At 47.2% G+C, this 17111-nt stretch overlaps 1 protein-coding gene across 6 annotated transcripts; it reads right to left on the reverse strand.

The window, feature by feature from the left end:
• Positions 1-505: 505 nt before the first annotated feature.
• Positions 506-16776, reverse strand: LOC121672179 (mitotic checkpoint serine/threonine-protein kinase BUB1 beta-like). Of its 6 annotated transcripts, XM_042044730.1 has the most exons (15): positions 16672-16776; positions 15042-15203; positions 14643-14702; positions 14271-14415; positions 13318-13514; positions 13059-13237; positions 12756-12943; positions 10119-10213; positions 8077-8303; positions 7689-7801; positions 2212-2309; positions 1869-1921; positions 1307-1409; positions 975-1059; positions 506-597 (listed from the first exon to the last, which is right to left on the reverse strand). In XM_042044730.1, the coding sequence occupies exons 2-14, from the start codon at positions 15182-15184 to the stop codon at positions 1008-1010; spliced, it is 1653 nt and encodes a 550-aa protein (XP_041900664.1). In that variant the 5' UTR covers positions 15185-15203; positions 16672-16776; the 3' UTR covers positions 506-597; positions 975-1007. The 6 variants fall into 6 exon arrangements, 5 of the variants coding, with proteins under 5 accessions (XP_041900664.1, XP_041900666.1, XP_041900667.1 ...); XM_042044732.1 differs by lacking the exon at positions 1307-1409; XM_042044734.1 differs by lacking the exons at positions 506-597; positions 16672-16776 and adding an exon at positions 15501-16157 and having other exon boundaries at positions 641-1059.
• Positions 16777-17111: the final 335 nt, after the last annotated feature.

The raw sequence follows: 17111 nt of genomic DNA on the forward strand, positions 1-17111 counted from the left end.
AGTATAAAAGGAACCAGTGATTCTGCTTGTCATGTTTGATAATGAAGACAGAATGCATTTACTAATTTCTCTGCAAGTTATTTTGTTAAAAAACCTTGTTGTTAAGTCCCACAGCAGTAATGCTGAAAAGCCAAGTGGGCTTGCTATTACCTCTTAAATCTGCTCAAGGCAGAGTGGACCCTGAGCTAAAGAAATGGCTCTCCCCACTATATTCTGGTCTTTTCAGAAAACTCCTCCCTTAGCAACACTAAAAGCACAACTGTGAAAGACATGCAGGAGGAGGGGTTTAAGGTCCTTTACTGTTGATTACCTCAGTTTTTTTACACGGAGAGCTTCAGTGTACGCTCCTTCACACACCAGCGTCTCCTGATTCAGAGGTGCGCTCTCGGATTCTGGACTGTCTTCCTTCAGTTCACTCTGCGAGAAAGCAGGAGCTGGGACTCTCTGAGCCGCCACCCCATGAAAGGGCGTTGAGGCCAGGTGGGCAGCCCTGTTGAAGTCACACGTGTCTTCTGGGTTGGCACAAAGGGTGCTGTTCTTGTAGGAGCCGGTCACAATGGCATCCTCAGTCAAACGTTCAATTCCATTCAGCTCATCCTGAAAAAAAAAAGGAGAGACAGTGAAAAGGTTGTAGACTTTAAGACAAATTTTTCTTTATTTAAAAGCTGAACATTTCCCTTTCTTCCAATCAACTAATTTCTACTACAGAACTACCAGTATGCAACAGATACAGCTCTCCAGAATGGAGGAGGTTATAGAGCAGCTTAAATAGTTCCAGGTTGAAGATGAAGAACAGGAGAGTATTTCCTCATCATGGACTCTCAGCGAGGAAATAAAAAATACCCATATAGAAACAAAACAAAATGCACACCCCCACACACCCCTGCAAGAAACAGTTATTTCAGCTGCTACACAAAGTGCTTTGATACTTCCGTTTTCCTTCCCTCTGAAATCTAGGTCTTGAATAATTCTACCTTATATTCTGATTTGTCAAAGTAGAGGATTCATCAAATATAGAGAAAGATGGAGCAGCAGCCAGCGGGGGAAGCAGACCTACATCTGTAAAGAAAAACCAAGAGGCTCTATCATATCCACAGTTTTTCCAAAATAGCATATCCAACACTACTTAAAATGGTTAACACCTTGTCTTAAAAGTACTGCTCCTAGCAGGCAGTTACAGAGCTGGCATATAAAGAAACCCATTAAAAAAGGCTTGGGTTTGTCACATTAATGAACCACACATTTACCACCCACCATATTATGTGAGCTAACGTGCTGGTTTCACACTACGCTCCAGAATTTGTACCTTTTTTTTGCAAGGCTGCCCTCATTTCTCTGTTCCTCCTCAGAGTTTACAAATGGATTTCCACTGTGGGTATCTGGGCACACATCAGGAGTCTGGATAACCTCTGTCAACAGCAACAGAGTCAGGTCGGATCAGAAGTAAATTTCTTCAGGATGTGACCTTCCCAACACAACTTACCAAAATCAAAAATATACAATTTCTGTCTGTATTCCTCTACCAAAACCTCCAGGGGAAAAGGACTTAAGGAAGTATCAATCTAATGGTAGCATTAAACTCTTCTGAGATTTTAGTAAGACTGCAAACATGAAAGATGGAAGAAAACTTTCCAGCTGCTGAAAGGAAAATGCTCTTTTGCTTGGAAGTTCTTTCACATAGTGACAGTTCTCAGATCTCAGATGCCCCATGTTGTGGTCAATATGGTAAAAGGCACTACTAGCACACACACTGTCATTCTTCTAATCCACCTAGGCTTTGGGTTTTACTTTGCTGCCATCTCGGTACTCCTGGAACACTTCCCTTTAACCAAACCTTCTCCTTGACGCTAAAAAACTTGACTACTTACCCTCAGAACAAGATGGTTTCTGTAGTTGAGTATCTTCATAGACCTGGAATTCACTGTGAAAAACAGAAAAGAAACAAGTTTGTATCCTACAGACATTCACAAAACGTGAACAAACCCTGTAAAAACAGTAAGCCAAGATGACAAGTGCTACTTGCAAGAAGTTAAGATCCCTCAGACAAATAATCAAGCATATGGAGAAAGAGCACACATCCTGGTTACAGGCTGATGCCAAGGCTTTATTCCATTCTACCTGCAAAAACAGGCTGTTAGTGATCCATGTTACTACTCGTACCTAAATATCCTCACAAGTCTTCTCACTGCTGGCTAAAAACCCCTCTATTACCTTTGTGACTGAGGCTGTTTCTCCCCATATCCTGTTGCACTGGAAAAAGTAAATGCTTGCATTCCCAAAGGTGCAGAAGCTCCCGTTATCTCTGCTGCCTGTGGAAACAAAGCCGCACTTCGATTCTACAGTGGTGGAAGTGTGGATACAAAAATGCTGTTAGCAAGGAATTTTCCTGCTGCTTTCTAAGCCGTGGGATGCTTTTCCCTCTCACAAAGAGATTAGCAGAAGTTCTATTAACTATGAACACCTGTGACCTTGTAGAACTATGTTTATGGTATAGTAGAAAAATATTTTGACAATGGATGTTTAGGATTTCTAGCCAATCCACCCAGGGGGTGGGTGATCCTTTGTCCAATTAGATTATGAAGGAAAAGTCTATAAAAGAGTTTGTAAAATAATTAAATCAATCAGTCTTGCTGCACAATTCCTGCCTGCTGGATTGCTCTCCTCCTCCTACGGTTGCGGGATACGGTAATATTTACTGCGCTAATATTTGGTGAACCCCGACGTGTCCTGTACGCTGTGTGCCAAGCCGAATTTCTCTAGAGGCACACTGTTCCCTTCCCCCCCACCCGGGACCGGATGTCCGACGGGACTGAAAAAATGGCGAACAGCGGCTTAAAAAGCGACGCTGTGGTAACGGTGTGGAAAGGTGTTTTCAGTATAATGCACACCTCCATTCCTGAGAATTCACTCTGTGAGTTATTAGACTGGGCTGCCCTGCATGGCATTTCCCTGGACAGAGACACGGCCCTGGATTTTGGGATATAGCAGGAGATGGGCTGTGCTGTCCCGCATGAGCTTCCATTTGGGGATCTGGCAGTGTTAGAATTATTCTGCACTTGGCGATTTTTATTTAACCTGCTGATAGACCTTGACTGTGGCAGCAGAGCTGGCTCGCCTGTCTTGGTGGCAAGTGATGGAGAGATATCCGAAGGGGACCCCACTGACGTGGCTCCAGGGGCATGTGGTGGTGGACCCGAAAAAACCCCCCTGGCTTCACGGGCAGAGCCTGCCCGGGAGCCTGCCCTGGGTCACCCTGCACAGTCGCAGGGCTCCGCGGCCCCCAAGGACCCCGCACTGGCAGAGGCGGGGGTGTCGGGGCAGCGGGAAGGCGCGCAGCCCGCCTTGCCGTTTGGCTCAGCGGCGGCCACGGCTTATCCGCGGCCACGTGTCAGTGGTCTGGCCTCTTGGACACCCATGGTGGCTCCTAGCCCGTCTGCGCATGCATCCATTGCACCGAGAATGCCCAGATGTACCTTTTTGCCCTCTGTAGCGCCAGACTGTTCTGTGCAGTCACAGACACAAGCAGTTGACCTTCTAATACATCATCTGCCGAATATATCACAGCAGTTGTCGGAACTGCCAAACATATCATGGCAGTTATCAGAACTGCTCAGCCTGCAAAAGCAGCTGCTGCAGGGGCTGGAGGCCCCCGGCCACGTGGGGTGCGCTGGGCCTGCACCGCCCGTGCCGTCCACGAGAGACGTGGCTCCGAACCCGTAAGTGACGCAGCCAGCGGCTCCAAACCTGGAACCCACGGCCGTGGTGTCAGCGACGGCGCAGGAGACGGCCGCAGTTCTGGAAGCGACCACAGCACAGGGGCCAGCGGTGGCACCGAACACTGCTGCGGAACAAGAGACGGCAGCGGCTCTGTACGCGACAGCAGCACCGGAGACAGCCGCAGCAGCTCCAGTTCCGGGTCGGTCAAAACCAGCCGAGATCGCATCCCGAAAAGAAGCTGCTGTTCAAACCACGGCACAGCCAACTGCAGCCTCTGCTGTCAGTTTCTGGTCAATCCATTCCTCCCAGCCCACCTCTGTTCGTTCACGGCACCTCAGAGTTGCCTTTACTCGATGACTCATCGTTGGGCAGTGAGGCAGATGAGGTTCTGGCCCTGGGGCGTAAAGCGGCCGTAGCCGGGCAGTGAAAGAAAAAGCTGCTCTGGTCCTTAGACCTTTCTGGACTGCACGGTGACTGCGTGTCCGATGCACTACAATAATTTCTTGGAGTCAGTTAAGATGCGGGCTTCGGAGGAGAGTGATTGGAATTTTTTGGAATCACTTGGGATGCCAAACAGATTTGAGGATTCTGGGAGTAATCAGGAAGCTGTTACACTCCATCCACAGGCTGTGCCAGAAGTTCAGGGTGGTACTGACTCCCCAAAAGGGGAGATCCAAGCTTTCCCAGTGTGTAAGGTTCTCCCAAATTCAGGCGAGTGTGACAAGCATGAGGTGATTGCTTGGAAGGTTGCACAGGATCTGCAATCCAAGGTGGCACAACATGGGCTCAGTTCTGCTGAGGTTATGCAAATAATAAGGGTGATAAATACAGATTTGCTTGCTCCATTTGTTATCAGACACCTGGGTCAAATCCTATTTCAACCTATACAATTTACAGTTTTTGAGAAAACCTGGAGAAAGCTGGCCGACAAGGCTGCATTAGGGAATATGCAGCTCCCTGCTGCCGATCCTAGACACGCAGTGGGAATGGATGCTCTTATGGGGACTGGTCCCTTCTCTGATCCCAGTCTCCAGGGTACCTTTCCCTCTAGCGTCCTGCAGCGAGCTCAGCAGGTCGGCGTGGCTGCCCTGTTGAAACCATAGAATTGTCAGCACCCAGAAAGCGATATACTGAAATAGTTGAAGGCAAATCAGTCATTCCTCTCTTTCATAGAGGAAGTCGCTGCTTCTCTCGAGAAGCAGGTTGAGCATGACGGGTTAAGGCAGATGTTGTTAAGGCAGTTAGTGAGAGATAACGCAAATGAAGAGTGCAGAAAAGTCATAGATGCCTTACCAGGGGATCCTGAGGTAACAGACATGGTCGAAGCCTGCGCTAAGGTGGGATCTGGGAACCAGAGAAGGTCTGCTTTGGCTGCGTTTCTGCAGCCTGTTCGCGCATCTTCTGATTGTGAACCAAAGCAGCCCAAATGCACGAAAAAATAGAAACGGCCTAAGCCAAGACAAAAAGAGAACACAGCAATCTCCCAGTGCAAGAGGTGTGGGAGGCCAGGGCATTGCTCGGACTATTGTAGATCCCGGACTCATGCCGATGGTCGGCCTTTGTCGGGAAACTTCTGCCGGGGTGCAAGGAGGGGGAATTGCTCTCCGATGCAGTCGCTCCCCCAGAGAGTGGCACAGGTACAGGCACAGGCCTACCCAGCCACCCTAGAGACGGCACCCAGAGATCAGACAGCACCCACGGATTAGACGGGTTTGATGTCCACACTGCAGCCGCAGTTGTCTTAGACTCTAGCGGTATTTATAAGGTTCCCTTGGATGCATATGGACCCTTAGCCCAGGGATCCAGTGCAATGCTGGTGGGAAAACCTGACGTTGCCCATCAAGGGATCTTAGTGCACTCAGGAGTTATTGACGCTGACTTTAAAGGTCAGATTGCGCTATGGTCTCCACGCAAAAACCCTCTGTAACTATTCCTGAAAGGACTTGCCTTGCTAAATTAGTGCCTTTTAAGTCTTGTGTCCCCAGGATAGAACAACAAACTCACGAAGATAACGACAGTGGATCTACGGGACTTCCGCAGGCCTTCTGGACTGCAGACATCTCTGACCAAAGGCCACAGATGACATGTACCCTGATCCTGCCGAACGCCCGTCTGCCCCGGACTCAGCTTCGAGGTTTGATTGATACTGGTGCTGATGTAACTATCATCTCCTTCTCTGCATGGCCTCCCTCATGGCCTTTAGCCCCGGTGGGATCGGCCATCGCAGGAGTAGGAGGAACCACGCAGAGCTATTTAAGCGAATGGCCTGTGGTGGTGAAGGACTCAGAGGGGCACACACAGCTACAATTAGGCCTTATGTTACTACCATTTCCCTTAACTAACTTGCTAACCACTTCCCTTTGGGGACAGGCAGCTTGGGGGGTACAGATTGGGACAAATTTTTAGCAGGGGTTGCTGTGCGTAAGAGCACACAGTATCCTACACTGCCTTTGCGGTGCTTGACTAACACACCAATCTGAGTCAGACTCTGCTCTGTTAGTCGAATTAAGGGCTGTTACCATGGCTTTTCAACGATTCTCACAGGAACCTTTGAATTTGGTTACTGAAGCCAACTAGCAAAAGCTTTGTATACAATTAATCACTTTACAGTACCACAAAATTCAAATAATCCTGTTATTCTGAATCATTTTCTCTCATTGCAGTCTTCAGGCAAGACACAACTGCCCCGGGCAGAAGTCTGGGTACGGAATTTACTCCCTAACCAGTGGGAAGGCCCTCATGAGCTTATCGTTTGGGGTCGTGGGTATGCTTGCGTTTCCACAGATACTGGGGTACAGTGGCTGCCTGCAAAACGCGTTCGCCCTGACCTACGGCACCAGAGGCAGAACAGGCAACCTCCAAATGATGACCAGAACGCCAACCATCCAAATGGCGACCAGAATGTAGATCATCAGCCTAACGGCTCTTCTGATGATGACGACCAGGATGTCGACCATCAGGCAGATGGTCCTTCCACAAGCAGAGACTGGGATGGTCCTTCCACAAGCAGAGACTGAACTTCAAATTTCTTGTTATGAAGTCAGATAGTAAAGCCTTATAGACATACTTAGAATTATTAACTGATGTAAAATTCTGTTTAAGATTAATAGTAGAATTGTTATCTTATAAAACAAAAAGGGGGAATTGTGGATACAAAAATGCTGTTAGCAAGAAATTTTCCTGCTGCTTTCTAAGCTGTGGGATATTTTTCCCTCTCACAAAGAGATTAGCAGAAATTCTATAAACTATGAACACCTGTGACCTTGTAGAACTATGTTTATGGTACAGTAGAAAAATATTTTGACAATGGATGTTTCAGGATTTCTAGCCAATCCACCTAGAGGGTGGGTGATCCTTTGTCCAATTAGACTATGAAGGAAAAGTCTATAAAAGAGTTTGTAAAATAATTAAATCAATCAATCTTGCTGCACAATTCCTGCCTGCTGGATTGCTCTCCTCCTCCCTACAGTTGTGGGATATGGTAATATTTACTGTGCTAATAATGGAAGCGCAAACCAGGCAAAAAGGTTCCGAAAACATGGTGATAATCCCACGTAGTCATTACCTCATAGAAAATAGTTGTCTTTAGCCATTTTTATTTATACTTAGCATACTTGCATGAAGAAAGTCCACTTTCATGGCATACTGTAGTTAAATGCATCATTTACTCTTTGCAACCATATATAAACTTTAACAGTTGCAAAGTAACTAAAGTCTCCTGTGAAGGACATGTAAGCAGTTACATAGCTTACAACAAAGTCACGACTGTTTCATTATTTAAAGTATTTACTATGAAGGCATTGTTTTGGAAACGGGGAAGCAAAGGAGAGAAAGAGAGAATATACTTTATTAGTGAAGAATCCGGTCACAAGAAGTTTAAAATGTGTTAGAAGAATATCAGATATGCTTCCTTTTGGCTTTTATTTAAAATTGCAGCTACTTGGAAAAGAACAGTGAAATCAGAACAATACCGGTTCATGCGATTGTTGCTGCTTGTCACCTTCTTTCCTCTTTAATTTCTTTTCCAGCTCCTCAATTTTCCTTTGTATTTCTTCCTTCTTCCGTTCTATGGCTTGTATTTCATCTAAGGAAAAAAAACACCTGTAAGGCCCAATGCGTATTTCACATACAGTCGGTGGGTACAGCCTGAATTGCCAAGGGACCAAAACTTCTGGTGGTCCTTCCCTGTCCCACAGCTTCCATATAAAGCTGTTGAATGTTACTGGCTCTGTACCTCAGAGCAGTTAAACAACTATCCCAGTAGAAAAAGAGAAGCAGCTGCAATACAGACAGAAGCAAATACACTTTTATGACTCCATCTGGAAAGCCTTACTTGCTTCAGCCCACTTTGAAACATACCTTCCTCTTTCTTTCTCGCTTTCTTCCTGTAGATTTCAGCTCGGATCTCTTCAAAAGAGAATTCGTCAACTCCAGCATAAACTTTCTCTTTGCAGTACATCACCATCTCTTTCTTTTCCTGAGCATCCTGCTGGTGATGCTGCACTCGCTGCAGTGGGTCCTCCTGCTCCTCAGGTTTGCGAGTACTTAACACACGGTTTATGCTGGGCTCAATTTTGCAGGGAGTCCTGAAAAAACATGATTTTATTACTTGGGCTTTGTGTACGTCATTGTAGCACAGAAAAGCAGGCACTGGAGATAACTGGGCTAATTCCAGGGTCTGGTTTTGGAGTAGTGCAAAGACATTCTGTTCTGTGCTTAGAAAACTACACAAGAAAATTGGAATGAGTAACAGCAAAGGCCAGCATACTACTCAGAATTGTCTGATAAATAAATAAAGCAAGACAAACAACAAAATACAAATCCAACCTGAACTGTTAACAAGGTCGAGTCAAAAGCAAATAAAATTCTTATGATGTCTGAACTGCCGTGCATCCTGAAGCAGGACCTGTTCAATTTAGTTCCATCGAGCTGTGTGACCACAGGCGTGACAAGTCCCTAAACTCTGGCTTGTAGGATGGTTCTCTGGGAGCAAAGGGACACAGGACAAAAGGCACTTAAAAAGGGAAGCTCTTGGGCCAGATGAAACCTCCATGCTAATTTCAGGAGAGAGGAAGCAACACTGGTACACCTTTACCAACACCAGCAATCCAGCCGACTTCAGCAGGATTAACTCACATCTGGGAGTGATCATGGGGCAAACAGGTGCTCTTAATGTTTGAGTTCTAAAGCTTTTTTTTGGGGACTGTGGGGATTCATAACTAAGATCACAACAGGGTCCTTCTGCCCAGAACTCTGGACAACAACTGATGGCAGGATTTGCATCACATTTACAAAGTTTCAGCAAAACACTTCCAGACTATTTGGCAGGTGACCATGGGAGCATGAGGAAACGGATTCAAAGGCAGAAAAAAAAAAAAAAAAAAAATCTACTTTTAAGATTTCAACGACATAATCTAAACCTACCTAACAAGTCTCTGCCTAAGTCGCTTAGAGCTAACTCAGCACGGTGTTCAGTTCTACCCACTCCTTCCCTCTCCCTGGTGTGAAAAGCTGCTGCCTTCGGTAAGTAACAAATCCTCATCCGAGAGACCGGCATGCCAAGAGGTTTAACCGTGTGGCATCACTGACTTTCAGGAGAAAGAAACAGTCTTAGACAGGAATGCAGTTTTTTACCTATTCTTCAACTAAACCACGGCAGAGCCTTGGTCAGAGCTATTCTGCAGTCCACACGCAATCCATGCTGCTCACCACCTCTCTGCATTCCTTGATTCCATGCAATTCAGAGCTGTGGGAACTGTCCGTAATATCCAACAGGCTTTTCCACTTCTCTCTCAGAAAGAGCCTGTCTATTCCCTGGCTGTCATTAGCCACAGAAAGGTAGAGCAACCTTGCAAAAGAAAGCGTTTTCCTCTGCTCCAACAAAACCACCCCATCTCCTGGGATTTATCAGCATTTCAGGGAGCACTGTACAAGCAGCACACTCACTCCTCCACGACCTAAGCAACACTGTTGGCATGGCAACTCTGATAGCTTATTTCAGAAGAAAACTCCAGATATGCTGAGCACAGAGCTCCCAAGATAGAAAAGAACCAGCCACAAGTCTGCCTCAATTTGGGGCTGCTTCACAGCAAACAGCACCCTAAGACAGGTAGCTTGTGGTTTTGTGTAAACACACTGAGTGAAGTGATTACACTAATTAGCATATTTAAATATGATCTAGGCTCCCACATCGTCAGCAGCTCTGAACACGTCCCATGTCCTTATGCAACCTCGGCTGAAGCCTCTGTCATCAAGCTGCGGCACTAATTGCTCCCAGGCTGGCAGATTTTTAAATTCTTGTAGCTCAAGAGGCTTAAGGACTTGGCAAAACAACTCCGAATTTTAGGAAGCAGCTTTGAGAATTCCAAATGCAATCCCCCATCTCCAACTCTTAGACTCACATCATTTGTGGCTGAACTGACTCATCCACATAGGGGGTGAAACTGGGCACTGGGTGGGGCACTTCCATGCCAGAATTCACAGTTCTGCGAGGACGCTGCGGAAGGAAAGGCAAATTAAACTTGACGGAGACTTTTCCAAGATCAATTCCCTTCTCACACAGTCACAGCCCACCAGCTCAACACTGGCACCTAAAAGGCAAGGCATGCTCCTCCTGTGTGCCCTCATCAGCCCCAGCTTCTGTTAGCCTGAGGGAATGTTACATCCATATCCAGGGATATATATACATACTATCCTGTTATCCCAATATCCTATTTAAATTAGACATATAAATGCCACCGTCCTCATTTTACAGCCAAGATTGTCCCAGTTCGTTGATAATATTCATTCTCCTGTCCACCAACAGCCTCCAGACTTGGGGTGGGGGTTTTTTTCCAATTTTCCCATCACAGGCCATTTCAGCACCACAAAAATCCCTTAACAGCTCCTGAGGTCCATTAGTTAAGGAGAGGAGGTGGAATTTAGTCTGACAACACGTTACTCTCATCGGCCTAGTTGAATTCTCTGGCACTCTTCAGCACAAAAAAAAAGTTATGTGGTGGGAATACTTCACAAACTCACTCCTCTTTTCCATCATTTCCCAAACTGCTTACTGAGCCATCTTGACACCAGCAATAAGAGAAACCCCTTCTTCCCTGGGCAGGTTTTCAGATCTCAGAGCATTCACCAAAGGTTATTCTTGCACTGCAAGTGGAGGGGAATTAAACATCCTCAACCCTTCTGCCAGAAACAGGATCTTTTATTTCATTAAATCTAAGAAATTTCATTAAGGCGGGAGCAGAGAGAACTCTAAGGGCAGACATTAAAAGAAATATGGAAGCACTCCGAGATCAGAATGAATGTGTCAAGTAGCACAAAGAGACTGAGAAGTTTTATATTAATAATTCTTCCTCATTCTTCTCAGCTAAATTAAACCTGTGATTTACTAAACTTGTCCATTCATTTAACCAAATTGCTTTCTATCTGAAAAGAATATTCCTGGAGTTTCCCTCCATTTTAGCCTGGTTGCATCCTTCCCTCATTTGAGGTTTTGTTACTAAGCTTCACTTACAACAGTGTCCATATTGAGAAGATGAAAATATTTTTGTCCTCTTGATGCCTGAAGTCTTTAGCTTTTATGTAATCTTCATGTATTTGTAGCTTTGTAGACTGTTAAGTGCCTCGGTGTAACTTCTAGTACTTTGCCACCTTTCTTCCCACAGTGAACAGGTGCTTATTGACACATTCCTAAAATTTTGTTATGTCTTGCCTGTTACTTCTCCAAGGACATTTTATTTGGCACCACGTAACCACAGGCATAAAAAAGGTAGGGTAGGAGGGCAGAACCCGGGATGGGACATTACCTAACCAACCACTCCTCTAGTTGGACAATATTGGCCAGATACTCTAATTGCCCAATCTTATCAATTGTAAGGATCTAATTTGGGGCGCTATTTTTCGCCATATTGGGTACCTGAAGGCTTTCAAGTGTAGGTTTGCTTTTATATTATCATTCTAACATGGTCTGGAGAAGTTTGTGTTCTATTTCCAGGCACCAATCTCATGACTTTCTAGTGTTCTTTTCTGAGCTACAAAGAGCATGGGAGCACTGGGGGTTATCTGAGCACCTATGAAACAAACCTGATCTCACAGGATTGATTCCCTTCAGACAATGCCTTGCATCACTTCTCCAGAACAGCCTAAGCACCTGTAGCTCAGCTGCTTCTTTTGATGTTTAGTTTAAGCCATTGGAAGCTACTTTCTGTGATCCTATTGTCAGGATAAATATTCCATTGATACAGCAGTTGAATTCTTTTGATCTCCGCTCTTCTGTTTTCCTCACAAGCACTTCAAAACAAGACTTGCAGAATGCTGTACATGGCTTATTTTCACAATTCAGGCAACAAGTCCTTCCTTCAGCTCGTATTTTCCAATATAATTTAACTCTTACGCTTCTTCCTTACAGGTTTAACTAATGCCTGGCTTCTCTCCCATTCCTTGGCTAATGCTTTCCCTCTTACATTCCTTTTCTGCCCTCCAAACAGTTTAGCAGGCCACCTCTGCCAATTCTTACGGTTAGCGAGAATTTAAAGTCCTTGATTTTAAAACTCCACAGAGTTTTTAAACCTTATTCTAGCAATATCAGCTTGCTAAACTTGAATGGAGTATGCATGGCCAGGGACTCTCCAGAAGGAGAGCAACTCTTCACAAGGGCATGCAGTGACAGGACAAGAGGGAATGGCCTTAAGCCAAAGGAGGGTGGGTGTGGATGAGATAGTAGGAAGAAATTCTTCTCTGGGAGGGTGCTCAGGCACTGGCACAGGTTGCCCAGAGAAGCTGTTGCTGCCCCATCCCTTCAAGTGTCCAAGGCCAGGTTGGATGGGGCTTGGAGCAACCTGGTCTAGTGGAAGGTGAAACCAGATGATCTATAAGGTCCCTCCCAAGTCAAACAGTTTCACGATTCTATGATTAAATCTGTATTTACAATAGACACAAACCACAGGCAAGGGAGAAAGACATGACCTCTGCCTCAGAGATCAGAAGTCATCAGCTTACACACACCTTCCTCTCTTTTCCCAGTCCATTTCAAGCCTCCTTACCCTGCCAGAGTTCCAAGGTCCAGCACTGAGTTCGTTCTCCTTGGCCCTGGGAACTGGAGGCGCTGGCCATGACTGTGCTGTAAGTGTAGGAATCTCAGGTCCAGACACAGAATTTTCATCAAACACAGCAAAACTTGGAGTATTGGAAAGCTGCAGAGAAGGCAGAGGCTGGCTGTTTGGGTTTATGGCTATAAGGAGAAAGATTTAAGTCAATTAACCTTCAACTGTCACATTCAATTGCAAATTCCACGTTACAGAGATGAAACTCCTCCAATAACAGGTTGTTTCAGCTCTGGAATGTACCTTTAACTGCATCTCCCACACGACTAATGGGGGCTCTCACTTTTTTCTTCCCTCTGCCTTTGAGATCTGCCAGTGAACTTCTCTGAGGCTCTGTAATTTCCAGCAATCCCATATTGTCTCCATCAGAACTTTCCTCAAGTGCCAGTAGTGTCTGCCGAGAAACACGGGCCTGAAACTGCCTAGAAAAAAAACATTGGAGAACTTAGCATAACCTTCCCTACCCCAGGAACCGAGGGGAAAATCTAAGTTTGTCCCTTACTTGTGATGAGCCTGGAGTTTTTCCAAAGGCTCAGCCTTGCGCTGGAGCCCTTCCTGGAATATCAGATCTGCTTTCCTGAAGCTCCCCCTGGCCTCGAGCGCCTCCGCCCAGGTGATGTAGAGCAGGGCCAGCGTGGTGCCGATCTCCTGGCTGCGCAGGTAACTGTACAGATCCAAAGGCTCGTTGCAGCAATCACCCTGAAACGACCCAAGTATGCCAACAATCACACGGTACTGCAGAGGGTTCCCAGTCAAAATCTGCATTTCAATGCCCCCAGCAAGACCCCACTGATTTCAATACAAATCTGACAGGAGCAGCTGTAAGGCCAGTACATGGCATTTTATCATTTCTTGTTTGAATCTGAGGTAATTCAGTGACTGAATTACACCATATTAGCATTCCGGAGAACAGCTATTTTAGCTTCAGATGAAGTATAGCACATTCCTTGCCAGTTTTGGAACTGGTAAATTAGCTCAGCAAGCTAAAGCTGGGGAAAGCTGCTTTGAAAAGATGTGGAGAACAAAAATTACGGCAATGGAGAGACAGGGCAGGGCCAGAACACGCTTAGCTTGGTTTAGAGTTTAAAAGTATGTGGATAGAAGACAGCTAGATGCTAAAATATCTGGTAGGACAGATACATTTTAGATGATGTATCTTTAAATTGCTTCTCTTTCTCCTTAAATAAATATTTGAGCTCTATTTATTCAAGGCAGCTTTTCCAAAACAAAAACTTCTTGAGTTTGTAGCTGTCCAAAGTGAACAACCCTAAAAAACAGTCTGGAAATGAGAAGCAGAATTCAAGAGTAACATGTTTGCAGGAAAGTACATCAAATATTGCACCCATTGTACAACACTGTTTGAGTCCTGTCACAAAATCAACTTAGCTGTATGCAGACAACGTGACAAGTCCCAAGGAAACGCAGCCCCCCAAGAGATGTTCCTGAAACACTCACAAACTTGAGCCAGAGATTAAGATAGCGAGGATCTTTGTAGTATCGCTGCTGCCCATGGAGGGCTCTCACTGCTCTTTCCAGAACTGCTGCGAGGTTGCCATCCTTGCCACCCCCAGGGAAGGTCTGCTCTGTCCACTTGATGTACCTAGAGACAGAATGTGTTCATAGTAAGTCAGTTCTTAATAAGCATCTGTAAAATACAAAGAGATGAAGAAAAAAATAGGCACAACATTGAAACACAATATTACACTAAAAAGCAATTATAGAACTTAGCTTTTAATGAGTTTCTTATTAAATTAGAATCTGTTCCCCTTGCTTTTACAAGGATGTCTGACCATTCAACTCTTTTTTCTGAAATAAAGGGAAACTTACCGCTCCCACACATCCAGAGGATCATCTCCAGAGTAAAATCGTATTTCTGCTTCAAACTCCCTAAAAGATAAAATTATTCATCCAATAAATACATTTGTATCACTATAAATTTCTTGTACATTACAAACTAAGAGTTATTTTATTAAAAAGCACAGCCAAATCTCCATACTGTTTGCTGTTTAAATGCTTCATTGCAAACATAAAAAGTTGAAGTCTGTACTACACAGCACCTGCAGTGACTAGTTCTAAAATCCTAGAGTGTGATAATAGTATAGAGATCAGTTACTAGACTTCTTTTATGCCTTTTTTAACGCCTATTAGATTAGTACAGTTAAAGAAGACATAGATAAAATGAGCAGGAGGGAGGAAGGGGAAAGGAGCTGCTATAACATCACTCACTGTTTTTTAAGCTGCACAGCAGTGTGGCTGGAGGAGTCCTGCTGAGCCAGCGCCTCCTGCAGGCTGGACATCACCCGCCCCTGCCTGAGGGGCTGCACATTCTCCTTGCTCAGCTCCCACTCGTGGCTGCCCTCCTGGAACATGACCGCCTCTCCTTTAATCCTGCGTTTAACAAGAAATGGACACCTGTAATGCTGGGTACTGACCCGAAACCTGACAGAGCCGGCTTTCCTCAGCTCATTTGTCCCCGAGTTTTCTGTGCAGCCAAAACATGCCGCTTAGATGCCCAACTTTTAGAAGGATTTGGAGGTTTAATTCTCCTCCACGGGAAATATATGTAAAAAGAGCCAATCTTCACAGTGAAGAACTGCAGGCAGGCGATGTTAGCAGGAAAGGCCACTAAGATTAACCCATTTCCCTCCCCAGTGACCGCTCTTTTCCCTGCTCCGAGACCCCCACCTTCCTCACAGGGGCTAGCGACGGGTGCGCTCCGGCCAGGGGGAGCCTCAGCGAGGCTCAGTCGAGCCCCTATGGCTCTTCACCAGTTGCAGGAACCGTTGCAGAAGGCGGGGGACACAGCCGAGCCTCGACCCGTGCGGGGAGGCGGCGGGGACTCCTCGCCGGCACCGAGGGGAGGCGAGGCTGTTGGTTCCCCAGGACGCACCGCCCCACGCCGGGACCGGGGACCCCGCACTGTCCGGGCAGCCGTGCCAGGCAGAATAATACCTCTCAGAGAGCCACAGCCGCGAGCGCCAAGTACCTCATCCCCTACAGCCCCTCACGGATCCCACAATCCCTCCGCCTTACACACCTCACAGCCCCTCAAGGACTCCCACAGCCCTCCGCGCCCTCACGGGACCCCACAGCCTCTCAGACCCGTGCGCCTCACACCTTACAGACCCTCAGGACCGCCTCAGCTCTCAGCCCCTCACAGACCCCACAGAGCACCTCACAGACCCTTCACAGCCACCCAGAGACGCCCACAGCCCCACACACCTCACAAACCACAGCCCCTCCGGGACCTCCGAGCGCCTCACAGGCGCGCGCACCCCACAGCCCTCAGCCGCGCACACCTCAGTAATCCGAAAGGCTTCAGTCCCGTGCACCTCACAATTTACAGCCCCTCAGCCCCACAGGAATGCCATAGCCCACCCCCAGCCCCTCAAGCCGTACGCACCTCACGGCTCCTCAGCCCCACAGGGATCCCCGAGCGCCTCTCAAGGACTTCACACCCATCAGCTCCGCGCACCTCACAGCCCCGAAGGCCGCCTTAGTCCCTTATGGACCCCACAAACATCAGACCCGAGCACCTCTCAGCCCCTCACGGACCCCACAGACCTCCGAGCGCCCGTCACGGCCCACAGCCCCTCACACACTTCACAGCTCCTCAGCCCCCCCCGACCCCACCGGCGCGCGCCCCTCACGGACCCACGCGCCACTCACGGACTCCACAACCCTCAACCCCCCACACTTCAAAGCCGCTGCGGCCGCCTCAGTCCCTCACGGACCGCACAACGCGCAGCCCCGCGCACCTCTCACCCCACACCGCCTCAGCCCTCATCCCCTCACGGACTCCAAAGCACCTCAGGCCGCCCCAGCCCCGCGAACGCCCCCCCCCAGCGGGACGCACCGCACACAGCTCCCAGCGGCGCGAGCCGCCCGAGCCACCACAGGACCCCAGCAGAGCAAAAGCCGAAACGGCGGCACCGCCTCAGAATTCAAACCTCTCCCACCTCCCCATTGGCTGCACCCAGTCCCACGTGATCGGCGCCGTCCTGCGTCGCCCCGGGCCATCACGGGAAATGTAGTTTCCTCCTCACCCGCGGCGGCCCGCGGGGAAATAAAAATAATTTTATAATTAATGCCCTCGCAGTTAATCTCATCCGAAAGGCATCCTCCTGTTCCTGCTCGCGTGTGTTCCCGCTCTTTGCCTCTCCTAACTGCTGGCACCCGCTGATTCCCCACGTTATTTCTCTGCCTTAAATTCTGTTATTTTTCCTGAGGTGCTCACTTCCTGCAAGTGGCGTGTAGTTGTGCTTTGGTGTCACAGAAAACCTCACTTTTTGGGTA

This window comes from Corvus kubaryi, unplaced genomic scaffold (genome assembly GCF_017639235.1).
Source record: "Corvus kubaryi isolate FWS band 111438036 unplaced genomic scaffold, C.kubaryi_AGA036_p1.0 40183, whole genome shotgun sequence".
In the NCBI taxonomy this organism is placed as follows: Eukaryota; Metazoa; Chordata; class Aves; order Passeriformes; family Corvidae; genus Corvus; species Corvus kubaryi.